At 43.3% G+C, this 13441-nt stretch overlaps 1 protein-coding gene across 4 annotated transcripts in view; it reads left to right on the forward strand.

Annotated features, from left to right (window-relative positions):
- Positions 1-13441, forward strand: part of LOC123769351 (potassium voltage-gated channel subfamily KQT member 1) — an 874235-nt gene that overhangs the window by 728507 nt on the left and 132287 nt on the right. For all 4 annotated transcript variants that reach the window (XR_011223844.1, XM_069309856.1, XM_069309857.1 and 1 more), the window contains one exon: positions 1125-1198. Coding sequence is in view for 3 of the 4 variants with exons in the window: in XM_069309856.1 (XP_069165957.1) it covers positions 1125-1198 (74 nt within the window). In the remaining variant the exon portion in view is untranslated. The remainder of the gene's footprint in view (positions 1-1124; positions 1199-13441) is intronic.

A 13441-nucleotide genomic window follows, 5' to 3' on the forward strand; every position in this document is an offset into this window, starting at 1 on the left:
TGCGTCCTCTGGGTCCCATCTTGCCTTGTGCGAGTTCAAAGGTTGCTCTGTCCTCTTATCTCAGGGTGACATTCACTGTTTTTGCTTCTGTCATGCTGCCTGTTAGGTCGTTGACACCTGTGGCCTGGAGTTCTGCGAGTGGTGTTCCTTGCTGATGCTCCAATTATCCCAGTTCGCTGATAATGGTGGTCGGGTGCAGGTGGCTTCGACATTGCACACTTCTGATTTCCCTTCTTCCCTGTTCTAGGGCTCGGGTCTTCCATGTCGTTCATAGGGTTATTCGTTCCAGCCAGCCTGAGGTCTATCCTCGTGCCCATGATGTTCATAAATTTGCTGTTTTAGCTTTCATTCGGGCACGAGGATTTTGGAGGTTGAACAGGGTCCTGGCCGCCCATTACCTTGTTAATGTTCCTGACCTAGTCGGGTGTTTGTCGCTTTGGGTCGCAGGTTGCAGACAGTTATCTTTACTTCGAGTTGAGGTGTGAGTGGTGGCCGCCTCCTGGGTAAGTCCCTCTTTTACTTCTCTGTGGTTAGATAGCTCCAGGGAGCTGGAGGGGGCTCTCCACAGAAAACCAGTGTTGAATGTAATGAAACGCCATTTTCTGGGTGAGTCCCGGAGGTTCCCCGGCAACCCTCCCTCCCTCCAGTTGGCAGTATTCGCATTTTGATATTCAGCCTCCGAAATGGGGTTGGATGGCTTCCCCTTTATTCTCCCAGGGAGGGGGAACCTGCGCAGACAGCAGCATGGCAACATGCTTGTTTGCTTGTTTTCAGTTGGAGTTTTGCTTGATAGTTCAGCTTTCGGTAGCAATTTTTTAACCAGGGGGTGTTTGTTTTGGGGCGCCAAAACAAACCCTTTCCTAACCCTAACCGCTAACCTGGTCGATGGCAGATATGGAATGCTTCCAACCACATGGAGGATTCTATAGGCCATTGCTCCTCGTGCCTCTCTGAAGGGGGGGCCAAGATCTGGCTCGTGGTTCCCGGTAGGCAAGAACTCCAATAGAATTAACTGATGCCACAGTCTAATACATACTTATCAGCCTGGTAAGCTCCGGGGACCCTCAAAGACTCACTCAGAAAATGGCATTGCATTACATTCAACGCTGGTTTTTTTCCCTTAGATGAGGATGACGACCAGCCGCGGGTGCTTCAATTAACAAATCAGCACAAAGCGGCTATCAGAGCCGTAAGAAAGGTCAGTTTATTTCTCTTGCATATACTTGTATGTAAACAAAGTCAAGTGCATCTTATCCAGATGCGGTGTAACTAAGATGGTCTGAAAAATTGGCACCTGTTACAAATATCTCAAAGAAAAAATTGTATGGTGTATACCAAAATACTGTAAAACAAATTGCTCCACTTATGGAGCAATTTATGGTGTATTTGGTGAGGATGAGGCATTTACAGTGGAGTTACATGAACTAGGCAGTGGTGGCAGGAAGGCAGGCAGGATTATGGTGATGGAAGGCGGGTAGAGTCATGGTTGTGGTGTCAGGCAGCATCATGGTGGTGTCGGGTAGGGTCATGGTGGTCATTGTGCAAGGTAAGATCATGATCGTGGCAGGCATACAGGGTTATGGTGGGGGTTAGTAGGTAGGCAGAGTGGTGGTGGTGGCATTAGGTAGTGTCATGGTTGTGCTGTCAGATAGGGTCATGGTTGTGGTGTGTCAGGTAGGGTCATGGTGGTGGTGTGTCAGGTAGGGTCATGGTGGTGGTGTGTCAGGTAGGGTCATGGTGGTGGTGTGTCAGGTAGGGTCATGGTGGTGGTGTGTCAGATAGGGTCATGGTTGTGGTGTGTCAGGTAGGGTCATGGTGGTGGCGTGTCAGGTAGGGTCATGGTTGTGGTGTGTCAGGTAGGGTCACGGTGGTGGTGTGTCAGGTAGGGTCATGGTGGTGGTGTGTCAGGTAGGGTCATGGTTGTGGTGTGTCAGATAGGGTCATGGTTGTGGTGTGTCAGGTAGGGTCATGGTGGTGGTGTGTCAGGTAGGGTCATGGTTGTGGTGTGTCAGGTAGGGTCACGGTTGTGGTGTGTCAGGTAGGGTCATGGTGGTGGTGTGTCAGGTAGGGTCATGGTGGTGGTGTGTCAGGTAGGGTCACGGTTGTGGTGTGTCAGGTAGGGTCACGGTTGTGGTGTGTCAGGTAGGGTCATGGTGGTGGTGTGTCAGGTAGGGTCATGGTGGTGGTGGTGTCAGGTAGGGTCATGGTGGTGGTGTGTCAGGTAGGGTCACGGTTGTGGTGTGTCAGGTAGGGTCACGGTTGTGGTGTGTCAGGTAGGGTCACGGTTGTGGTGTGTCAGGTAGGGTCACGGTTGTGGTGTGTCAGGTAGGGTCATGGTGGTGGTGTGTCAGGTAGGGTCATGGTGGTGGTGGTGTCAGGTAGGGTCATGGTGGTGGTGTGTCAGGTAGGGTCACGGTTGTGGTGTGTCAGGTAGGGTCACGGTTGTGGTGTGTCAGGTAGGGTCACGGTTGTGGTGTGTCAGGTAGGGTCATGGTGGTGGTGTGTCAGGTAGGGTCATGGTGGTGGTGGTGTCAGGTAGGGTCATGGTGGTGGTGTGTCAGGTAGGGTCATGGTGGTGGTGTGTCAGGTAGGGTCACGGTGGTGGTGTGTCAGGTAGGGTCATGGTGGTGGTGTGTCAGGTAGGGTCACGGTAGTGGTGTGTCAGGTAGGGTCATGGTTGTGGTGTGTCAGGTAGGGTCACGGTGGTGGTGTGTCAGGTAGGGTCATGGTGGTGGTGTGTCAGGTAGGGTCACGGTGGTGGTGTGTCAGGTAGGGTCATGGTGGTGGTGTGTCAGGTAGGGTCACGGTGGTGGTGTGTCAGGTAGGGTCATGGTGGTGGTGTGTCAGGTAGGGTTATGGTTGTGGTGTGTCAGGTAGGGTCATGGTGGTGGTGTGTCAGGTAGGGTTATGGTTGTGGTGTGTCAGGCGCAACCCATTCTCGCACTTGCTTACAGTCAATATTGGCTTATTTAATAAGTGCATATGTGACATACTAATTGATAAGCATCTTATTGCTTCGTAATTACAATTATTACTTAACCTATACCTATAATAGGTTAAGTAATAATTGTAATTACGAAGCAATAAGATGCTTATCTTAACATACTAAGAAGGTTAGGTAAGGTCGGTGTTTTCTATGAAGCTTTTCAAGGTAAACTAAAATAGTCACAAAAAATTAGTATGTCACATATGCACGTATTTAATAAGTCAATATTGACTATACGAAAGTGCGAGAATGGGTTGGTCAGGCAGGGTCACGGCGGTGGTGTGTCAGGCAGGGTCACGGTGGTGTTGTGTCAGGTAGGGTCACGGTGGTGGTTTGTCAGGTAGGGTCATGGTGGTGTTGTCAGGTAGGGTCACGGTGGTGGTTTGTCAGGTAGGGTCATGGTGGTGTTGTGTCAGGTAGGGTCATGGTGGTGTTGTGTCTGGTAGGGTCATAATGATTGTGTTAGGAAGGTTCATGGTCGTGAAGATCTCAGGCATGGCAGATTGATGGGGTGGCAGATTGTTGGAGTGGCAGATTGATGGGGTTATGGTAGCAGTTTGCAGGTAAGCAGGGTTATGGTGAAGTTAGGCATGGTCATGGTAGTAATTGTGTCAGGTAGGGGTTATGGTGGTGATTTCAGGTAGGATCATGGTGGTGGCCAGCAAGCAGGGTTGTAGTGGTGGTTGGTAGGCAGGCAGAGTCATGGTGGTGGTGGTTGTGGTTTCAGACAGGGCACGGTGATATCAGGCAGGGTCAAGGTGGTGGTGGCAGGCATAGGTCATGATGGTAATGGGTGGCAGGAAGGACACAGTGGTGGTGGTGGGTGGCAGGTAAGATCACTGTGGTAGAAGGAAGAGGTCATAATAATGGTGACAGGATTGCAGGGTCATGATGGTGGTGACACTTGTGGCTGGATTAAATATGCTCAACTTAATAGACTTGGCTCTTGACAAAACTGAGTAGCAAATAGGATTATTTGTTGATCTCCTAAAGTTCTTTGACTCAATTATCAATAACAACCTCCTCAAACTACATCACTATAGAGTTGAGGTCAGTCATTTCATTGCATCACATTGGGAGTATCAGTATGTTTCTGTGAACAATGCTTTTTCTCTCACATTTTAAATTAATAATGACATTCTAAAGGGTAGTATACTTGGTCCACTCCTCTTTCTCTTATACATCAGTGACCTAAATTACATTCAACAACCCCTTAAGCCAATAACATTTTCTGATGGCACAAACTTTATATTCTCAAACCGTTTGGTTTTCCATTACATGTTGGCTCCCTTTTCAGCCTTTTTCTATGGGGAGCCCTGTCGGCTCCCTGAAGCTATCCAAACTGACATGTGCCATATTAGTTTGGTGTCATCAGTCTCGGGAATTCTAGTGCCTACCGGGGATTACGAGCCAGAATCTGGCCCCCTCAGAGAGGCGCAGAGATCAATGGCCATACAAGCACTATATTTAGAGTGTCATTTCTGATCATCAACCGGGGTATACCGGGACTGTATAATTACCCAAAGCTACCCAAACTTACTCAAAGCTTTACAAAGCTTCCTAGCATTATGTTAGTAATGAATAAATATGATATATTTATTCATTAAAATGTTGGTGCTGAATGTAGAACATGAAAAACATATTTTTACTCTGAAAAAGTATGATTTTATAATGAAATTAGACAAAAATAAGAAGCTGGTGACGCCAAAGCAAGTCGAAGGTCCAAGCAACAATGTTTGCTGGCATATGAGCCTCCTGTACCTACCTACCTACCTAACCTAACCAACCTACCCAAACATAACCTAACCTAACCTACCCTTCCCTACCCTACCCTACCCTACCCTACCCTACCCTAACTTAATATAAGCTCTAGGCAACCATATATCTTGAATAATTTGTTCATCTTTGATAAGTCGCTCCACAACATTATCACTTGGATTATCGACTTCCTATGGCCTCTTATGCCACTTAGTTTTATCTAATTTCGTTATTAATTTTATATTATTTCAGAGTAAAAATATGTTTTTTCATGTTCTACATTCAACACCAACAATATAGTGAGTAAATATATCATATTTCTTCATTACTTACATAATGCTAGGAAGCTTTGGATAACTTGGAGTAAATTTGAGTAGCTCTGGGTAATTAGACAGGCTGGGGTATACCTTTGGAAAGGTAGGCGTAACAATACAAATGTACAACTGGTAAAAAGTGTTACCTACAACCAAACAGAGCCAAAGAACTCCTCCCAAAAGAAAACAATGAAACAAGCAATTCGTCATCCAACTAGCATGCCTGCTTATTTGTGGCCCCCCGGGGGAGGCTGCTCAGGCAGCCGGCCGCTCCACCCCTTAGTTTATTAACTGATGTGCTTTGTGTCAACAAGTCTCCTCTGGCCTCGCTTTATTAACTGGCTTTTGTGTTTGTGGCTTTGCCAGCTTTGTGTGGTGTGGTGGCCAGGTGTCCAGGTGCCAGGCCGAACCCTACAAATGGGCTGTGGGGTTCGTTCGTGGGGGAGGGAACGGACGTGTCGTCGTCGTGCTCCATGAAAACGCTCGAATAAACCTTTTTTTTTTTTTTTTTTTAGGATTACAACCATGGATTACGGCTTATAGTGATCACGAAGTGCATAGTGACCCGTAGGAAAGTTGAATACAGAAATTAACAATGGAACTTTGAGTTCCATTGGAACTCAAAGAGAATAATACAGAATAAACATGGGACCACATGGTGAGCCAGTGCCACCAGACTCATGTGTACAGGCATATAGGCGATATATATTATATATAGCGAGCAGTGATACGTTGAACAGTGAATGGAACATATAACACAACACATAAATTAGTGGATAGTGTCAGAGAATTGTACATAGAAAAAGTAGAAATGTAAAGTTGTGGCAGGAGGCATCACACTGGGCTGTTTACATCACAACCACGAGGCTTACACAGTGTAGGGGACGTCCCTCAGTGACAGTATACTCCTTCAGTGATAATATACTGGCAATATATGTTGTAATACGGGAATGTGGATTTCGGAACTAGTAATAGTGTAAGTGCAAGCCGGAAGAAAGCAGAAAATCCCTTAGGGTATTGCAGGCAAATAATCAGTGTATAAATCAAGTAATTGGCAACCGGTGGCATCCTGCCCCCGACCTGGGACAAATAACGGTCAACTATACGGTCCCCAAGGGGACCATATGTCTCCACAAGGCGATAAGTACCCCCACATAAACTTGAACAAATAAACATATGTAATATTATAAATATACTGTATACATATTATATATACATACATATAATATTATAAAGATATTCATATAATATTATAACACCACAAACCCAACATGGAGGCATGTGGGGGCTGCTTTAAGCCACTTCGGAAGAGTGTTGTAGGGATTGTATATAACATTTGTAACATAAGATTTCACCTGCATTGTACAGGATTACCTACACAATATGCAAACCGAGAAGGTAACTACTGGATCTGTCAAAGTGACAGACAGATGTGGAAAAACATCACCTAACTAATGAATAACATTCCTGAAGTACACAGGCTACAATTCACACAAAAACTACCAGAAATATATGCAGAGTATATAAAGACAGCAACGAACTCTGAACACAACCCAGGGAATGAGAATTTAGAGAGCCAAAGTAGCAATGTAAAAGGACATGTTGTCGAGGTACACAAAAATGAAGGCAATATTGTAGAGCAAACTGGTGGTATGAATAAGGAGAGAAAAAATGAGACGGACGAGAACACAAATGAGAAAGACGAAAGCAACAAGGAGAAAGATCAGGGCAATACCGAGAAAGAATGTGGAAACGAGAAAGTTGAAACAAAAAGCACAGAGGTAGCCAAGTCTTGCATGGGTACAAACAATAAGAATACAAGCATAGATGAAAATATTTGCGGGTATTATGCAAAAGGACAGTGCAGATATGGGAACAGGCACGGAATGTACATTCATGCACCCACGAAAATGCCGAAACTGGTTAGGGGAAGGCAGATGTCGTTTTGATACAGTGTAGATATTTTCACCCTAAGCTATGCAAACTATCAGTTAATGAGAGGAAATGCTACGATCTTCATTGCCCTGATTTCCACGTCAGAGGTACACAGTGCTCTATAAGAGAGGAAGTCCAATATAATAGCCCTGGAAATTTTTTAGAGGCAGGCAGAAACAGAGGGAGAAACAGACAGGCAGAAACATTGCAGGAGTACTGATGGAGAGGGGGAAATGCCCAAGACTGGACTATGGTTCGTCATCAAGCTCACACATATTACACCCCCCAACTACACAGAGACTACCACACTCCCCAGTATCACTTCCAAAACTGGACAAACCATTGCCACAACAACACACACTGGGTCAGGGTAGAGAGGAGGGAGAACTACCAAAACCTTCCAGAAGTGACACACACAATATGGACAATCATTCATATTTGCAAACATTCAAGGTTTAAAGCCAAAGTCGAGAAATAAAGTGAAGTTCATAAATGGCCTCCTACTAGAGTCAAACTCAATATTTGGGGCATTCATGGAAACTCATAATAAAGATTACATGGATGGTGAAATCTGGATTCCAAATTACAATTTATATAGATGTGATAGAGAAACTAGGTCAAATGGAGGAGTAGGTCTGTATATTTAAGAAGACCTGGTATGCACAGAGCTACTAAACTCAACCAATGAGGTGGTAGAGGTACTTGGAATTAAGGTAGAAAAACTAAACCTAATTATTATTTTAATATATAAACCGCCAGATACAACGATTGAGGAATTCACAGAGCAGATGCACAAAATAGAGAACATCCTTGATAACGTAGCAAACCCAGCTCCAGATATTATCTTCCTTGGTGTTACGGCCCTATTGGGTCGCAACTGGGTTCTTTCTCTGATCTTAGTAGAGTTTGGGTATCCGGCCCCAAGTTAGTAGTGGCTTTCAAGGGGTGTGTTCCGTAACGCAAGTAAATTAAAGGGGAAGGGATAAAACTGCACTAAATTAAATATATAATTATTCCATCACCATAAATAAATATATAAACAGTCACAAGTGGGGTTGCTATTACTACATTTCTTATTTACAATAACTCGTCTTCCTCCGAAGACACGGGATGCTCCACGGTGCTCAACGATGCTTAGCCCTTCGTCCTCTTCTCGTGGCCTCACGATGAATCCTTAGATTCTCTAGACGAGTCTACCCCGGCCACAGGCCAGCCAAATCACAGTCCCACTGGGTGCACTGTCGTGGAGGCCTTCAACCACAAATCCAGCCTGTAGCTGGCAGGTTCCAATCAGCTACGCTGCGTAGACCACTCCACGACCGATACTAGGGTTGCGAGCCCTAGGCAGGAGCCTCGTGTGATTCCACAGATCACTCTCCTCACCACAACACCCCAGTGGCTAGTCTTCTCCACCAGTCAGCCCTGGGTACGACAATCCCTGGTTCTGCCACCTCACAGGCAGGCTAACACAACAGTGTTCATCCGGGGGGTGACTCACAGCTTCTGCAGCAAACACGTGGAGATACTACGGCTGCCTTGGGTAGACTGCCCCACCGTCCATTACAGCAGTCCCAGGTCGACTCTGTAATTAGACACGTCATCAGTACTAGGGACACCCTAGGGCACCTCACTTACAGGCTTAGACACAAACGCCCACCTATCCACTCCATAGATGGCGTTGCTGTCTAAGCGTCACCTCACCAGAGGTCAGCAGCGGCTATGTCACGAGCTGATTAGGACGGGAAACCAGCCCCTGTGGCCGGTATATCTCGTCCTCACTAGATGGCGTCGTCCATTTGGAGGGGGTTTCAGGAGCTGACCCACAGATGGCGCGGTCGTCACTGCTCCGTGCTCGGATGCTGGGCTCGGGTCCGTAACACTTGGAGATTTAAATTTACCAAGTCTAAGATGGAGAATGGTAAACACAAATATCATAGCAGGGAATGACCCCGGGAAATAACCAACCACAGGTCAGAGAACTTTTGAGATTCTGTGACAAATTCTCGCTCAATCAACAGATTACAGAACCAACTAGGAACGAAAACACACTAGACTTGTTATTCACAAACAATGATGAACTAATCAGAGACATTACAATCTCAGATACTACATACTCAGACCATAAGCTCATTGAAGTGCGAACTAGCATAAATAACGGTAGTAGGTCTAAGAGACCCAACAAGCGAGGAGGAGTATTCAATCAATTCAATTTCAACAATAAGAGGACCGACTGGGAAAAAATAAATGTAGACCTTGCAACCATTCAATGGGAGACGGTCTTTAGCGACAAAACTCACACAGTTCTTTCCCAAGAGGCAGACAAGAGGAGCTCCAGCATATTTCAATAATCCTAAGTATTGTAGTACAGGATGATGATAGTGAGTGGTGTCCCAGAGAACATAAAGGTATAGTGCTTTTGAAAAATAGGTGAGATAACAGGAATGTGCCAAGGGAAGTGAAATAGTGGATGAGAAAAAGTTACCCCTACCTAGTGTTTACAGTGCAGAGAACAACATTCAAGATGGCCGCCTGCAAGAGGAAATACAAAACAGGGGTCCGTCTAATTACCACAAGCTACCACAAACTACACAAACTTCAGAAAGCTTCCTGGCAATACGTTAGTAATGAATAAATATGATATATTAAGTTAGGCTGACCTAACCTAACCTCTCCTAACCTATCCTAACCTATCCTAACCTAACCTAACTTAACCAAACCTAACCTAACCTAACCTAACCGAAGCTTGGATCGTCGACTTGATTTGGCGTCACCAGCTTTTTATTTTCGTCTAATTTCTTTATAAAAAGATACTTTTTCAGATTAAAATTATGTTTTTTCGTGTTGTACATTCAGCACCAACATTATAATGAGTAAATATATCATATTTATTCATTACTAACGTATTGCCAGGAAGCTTTCTGAAGTTTGTGTAGTTTGTGGTAGCTTGTGGTAATTAGACGGACCGCAAAACAGAGCTTGATTTTGCTGGATTCAGTGAAGAAAGCATTGAGATAACCAGTCTATACAAGAAGGTGGTAAAATTAGATACTATTGTGACCTCTCATGTAGAAATAATTAGTAAATTGAAAGAAAGTAATGACCATTTAAATAGCAAAGTTGTATGTCTTGAGGGTGTAGTGAAAGACTTGCGCAAGGATAAGATTCAATTGGAAACTAATTGCAAAGCCATGGAAGAAGAAAATAGACTCTTAAAAATAGCTTTGGAAGAAGTTAAAGTAAATTTAAACATAAATAACTACAATAGGTTAGGTAAGGAATTTCAACAGGAGAAACAGCTTTTGTCAGCACGGATGGAGGAAGTTACACAGGGAATAGAACAGTGCAAGAAAGATATGCAACTCACTTATGCACAAGTGGCCAAGGAGAAGGAAAAAAATAGAAGAAGCAGTAAAGGAAGTCAAACACTGCAGCAACCAAGATAAAACAAACATTAGGCTAGAAGTGAGGAAAGAATTGGCATCTAACCCGAAGTTGGTGCAAAACACAGTTGATCGAAGTAAGTCCCTGATCTTTTTTGGCTGCAAGGAAAAGGAGATAACATCTAGGTCAGAAAGAGCTGTAGAAGAAGAAAAAGTAGTAGATAAAATTGTTGGCCTCGTGGAAGGTCTTACAACCATAGAGAATGTCTGCGACTACAGGAGAATAGGCAGATATGTAAAAGGGAAAGATCGACCTTTGAGGATCACCCTAAATGGTACCAAACAAATGGAAGAAGTATTAAGGAATGCTAGAAAATTACAAAGTGATGAGGATGGGAAAGTGTGGTCGTTAAGACGAGATCTTTCAAAAGAAGATAGAGAGAAGCTGAAACTGAACCTCGCCGAGGCAAAACGTTTAAATGAGAGCAGGAATGAAGAAGAAATCAATTCTTTTTTCTACAAAGTGATAGGGGTAGGCAGACCAGTAAAATGGTACAAAAAGGCAAACTAACAAAATCACTAGAGAAAGGGGTAGTGAAGAATAAGGAGAGGGGTAACATGTTCCTGAAAATTGCATACACCAACATTGATGGAGTGAGATCAAAGATACTGGAGTTAAGTGATGTAATACAGCTGCAGACACCGGACATTGTTGCACTCACGGAGACAAAACTTGAAGATGATATTTTAAATGAGGTCATATTCCCATGGGGGCTACACAGTCTGGAGATGGGACAGAAAAATTAGGAAAGGCAGTGGCGTTGCTGTGCTGGTGAAAGAACACCTAAAGGTAAATGAAATAATGATTGCCAATCCACGAGAAGTTGACATAATAGCACTAGAGATTCTGCATTCAGGATGATGAACTAACGGTCATAAATGCATATAGTCCACCGCCGTGCAACACATGGTCAAAGGAGGAGCTAGATAATAAACGAGAGGGTCTTATAACAATAATGAGAGATATTTATAGCGAGAGCTGATAAAGATAGATCACGACTAGTAAGTAAGTAAAGTCAATTTTATTCAAGAAAGTACATACATAGTTGATTTACAAAAATAATGTTGGATTTATAGATAGAGCTAGTACATACAATACATAAAGCCACTAGTACGCATAGCGTTTCGGGCATACGACTACTGTTGGTAGTCGGCGACTTCAACTTGAAATCCGAAGAGTGTTCTAGCTTCATATCACAATAATGTGATATGAAGCTAGAACAGAGGATTTTTGGACTTGTAGATTCGTAAACCTCATCCTGGAAACATTCATGTTTCAACATGTTAAACAAGTTACGAGGATGAGGGAAGGGGATGTTCCCTCCATGCTGGGTTTGATATTTACCAGGAAAGAGGAAGAGATATTTGACATTCAGTACCTCCCTCCCTTGGGTAAAAATGACCATGTCTTTTTGGGAATAAAGTATGCAATGAGTTATAATCTGGAAGAAAATGAGGTTGAAGCAGTCAAAAAGCCTGATTTCAGGAGAGGTCATTATGGGGAACTCAGACATTTCTTTAAGGAATTTGACTGGAAAGACTTGCTGTTAGGACATGAAGTAAATAAGATGTATGTCAAGTTTTGTGAAATATATGATAAAGGCACAAAAAAATTTATACCAAAGCAGAGATGCAGAACTAGGAAACGGCATTGGTTCGACAGAAATTGCGAGAGGGCCAGAGACCAAAAGACACAAAAATGGAATCAATATAGGAAGAGGCCAAACCCTCAAACATACCAGCGATACAAAGATGCGAGAAACAACTACATGGCAGTGAGGAGAGAGGCTGAAAGAAATTTTGAAAAAAGGGATTACGGACAAATGTAAAACAGAACCAAGTCTATTCTATAAATTCATAAACAACAAATTGCAGGTAAAGAATAATATTCAGAGGTTGAAAAATGGAAATAGATTCCAGGTAAATGAAAAGGAAATGTGTAAAACATTAAACGAAAAGTTCCAAAGTGTGTTTGCACAAAAAAAAATCTTCGGGGAACCAGACATAATAAGAATTCCAGAGAACAACATAGAGCACATAGAGGTGTCTAGAGACAAAGTGGAAAAAATGCTCAAGGAGCTAAGTAAGAACAAAGCAGTTGGTCCAGATGAAGTTTCACCATGGGTTTTGAGAGTGTGTGCACCTGAGCTCTGCATACCACTTCAACTGATTTTTCAGGCATCCCTGTGTACAGGAGTTGTAGCTGATGTGTGGAAAAAGGCTAACATAGTTCTAATCTACAAAAACTGGCAGCAGGGAAGACCTCCCCTCAATTATAGACCAGTATCACTGACAAGTGTAATAGTCAAAATATTGGAAAAAATAATTAATACTTAATGGGTAGAACACCTGGAGAAAAACGATATAATATCAGACAGACAGTATGGTTTTCGATCTGGAAGATGCTGTGTGACGAATTTACTCAGTTTCTATGATCGAGCCACAGAGATTTTACAAGAAAGAGATGGTTAGGTTGACTGCATCTATCTGGACCTAAAAAAGGCTTTTCAAAGAGTTCTACATAAGAGGTTGTTCTGGAAACTGAAACATATTGGTGGGGTGACAGGTAAGCTACTAACATGGATAAAAAATTTCCTGATAGAAAAATGAGGGCCGTAATCAGAGGCAATGTATCGGATTGGAGAAATGTTGCAAGTGGAGTACCACAGGGTTCAGTTCTTGCACCGGTAATGTTCATTGTCTTCATAAATGATCTACCAGATGGAATACAGAATTATATGAATGTGTTTGCTGATGAAGCTAAGATAATAGGGAAGATAAGAAACCTAGATGATTGTCATGCCCTTCAAGAAGACCTGGACAAAATAAGTATATGGAGCATCACTTGGCAAATGGAATTTAATGTGAATAAATGCCATATTATGGAATGTGGAATATGAGAACATAGACCCCACACAACCCATAAATTATGTGAGAAATCTTTAAAGAATTCTGACAAAGAAAGGGATCTAGGGGTGGTTCTAGATAGAAAACTGTAACCTGAGAAC

The sequence above is a fragment of the Procambarus clarkii genome, chromosome 66 (assembly GCF_040958095.1).
Source record: "Procambarus clarkii isolate CNS0578487 chromosome 66, FALCON_Pclarkii_2.0, whole genome shotgun sequence".
Taxonomy (NCBI): domain Eukaryota; kingdom Metazoa; phylum Arthropoda; class Malacostraca; order Decapoda; family Cambaridae; genus Procambarus; species Procambarus clarkii.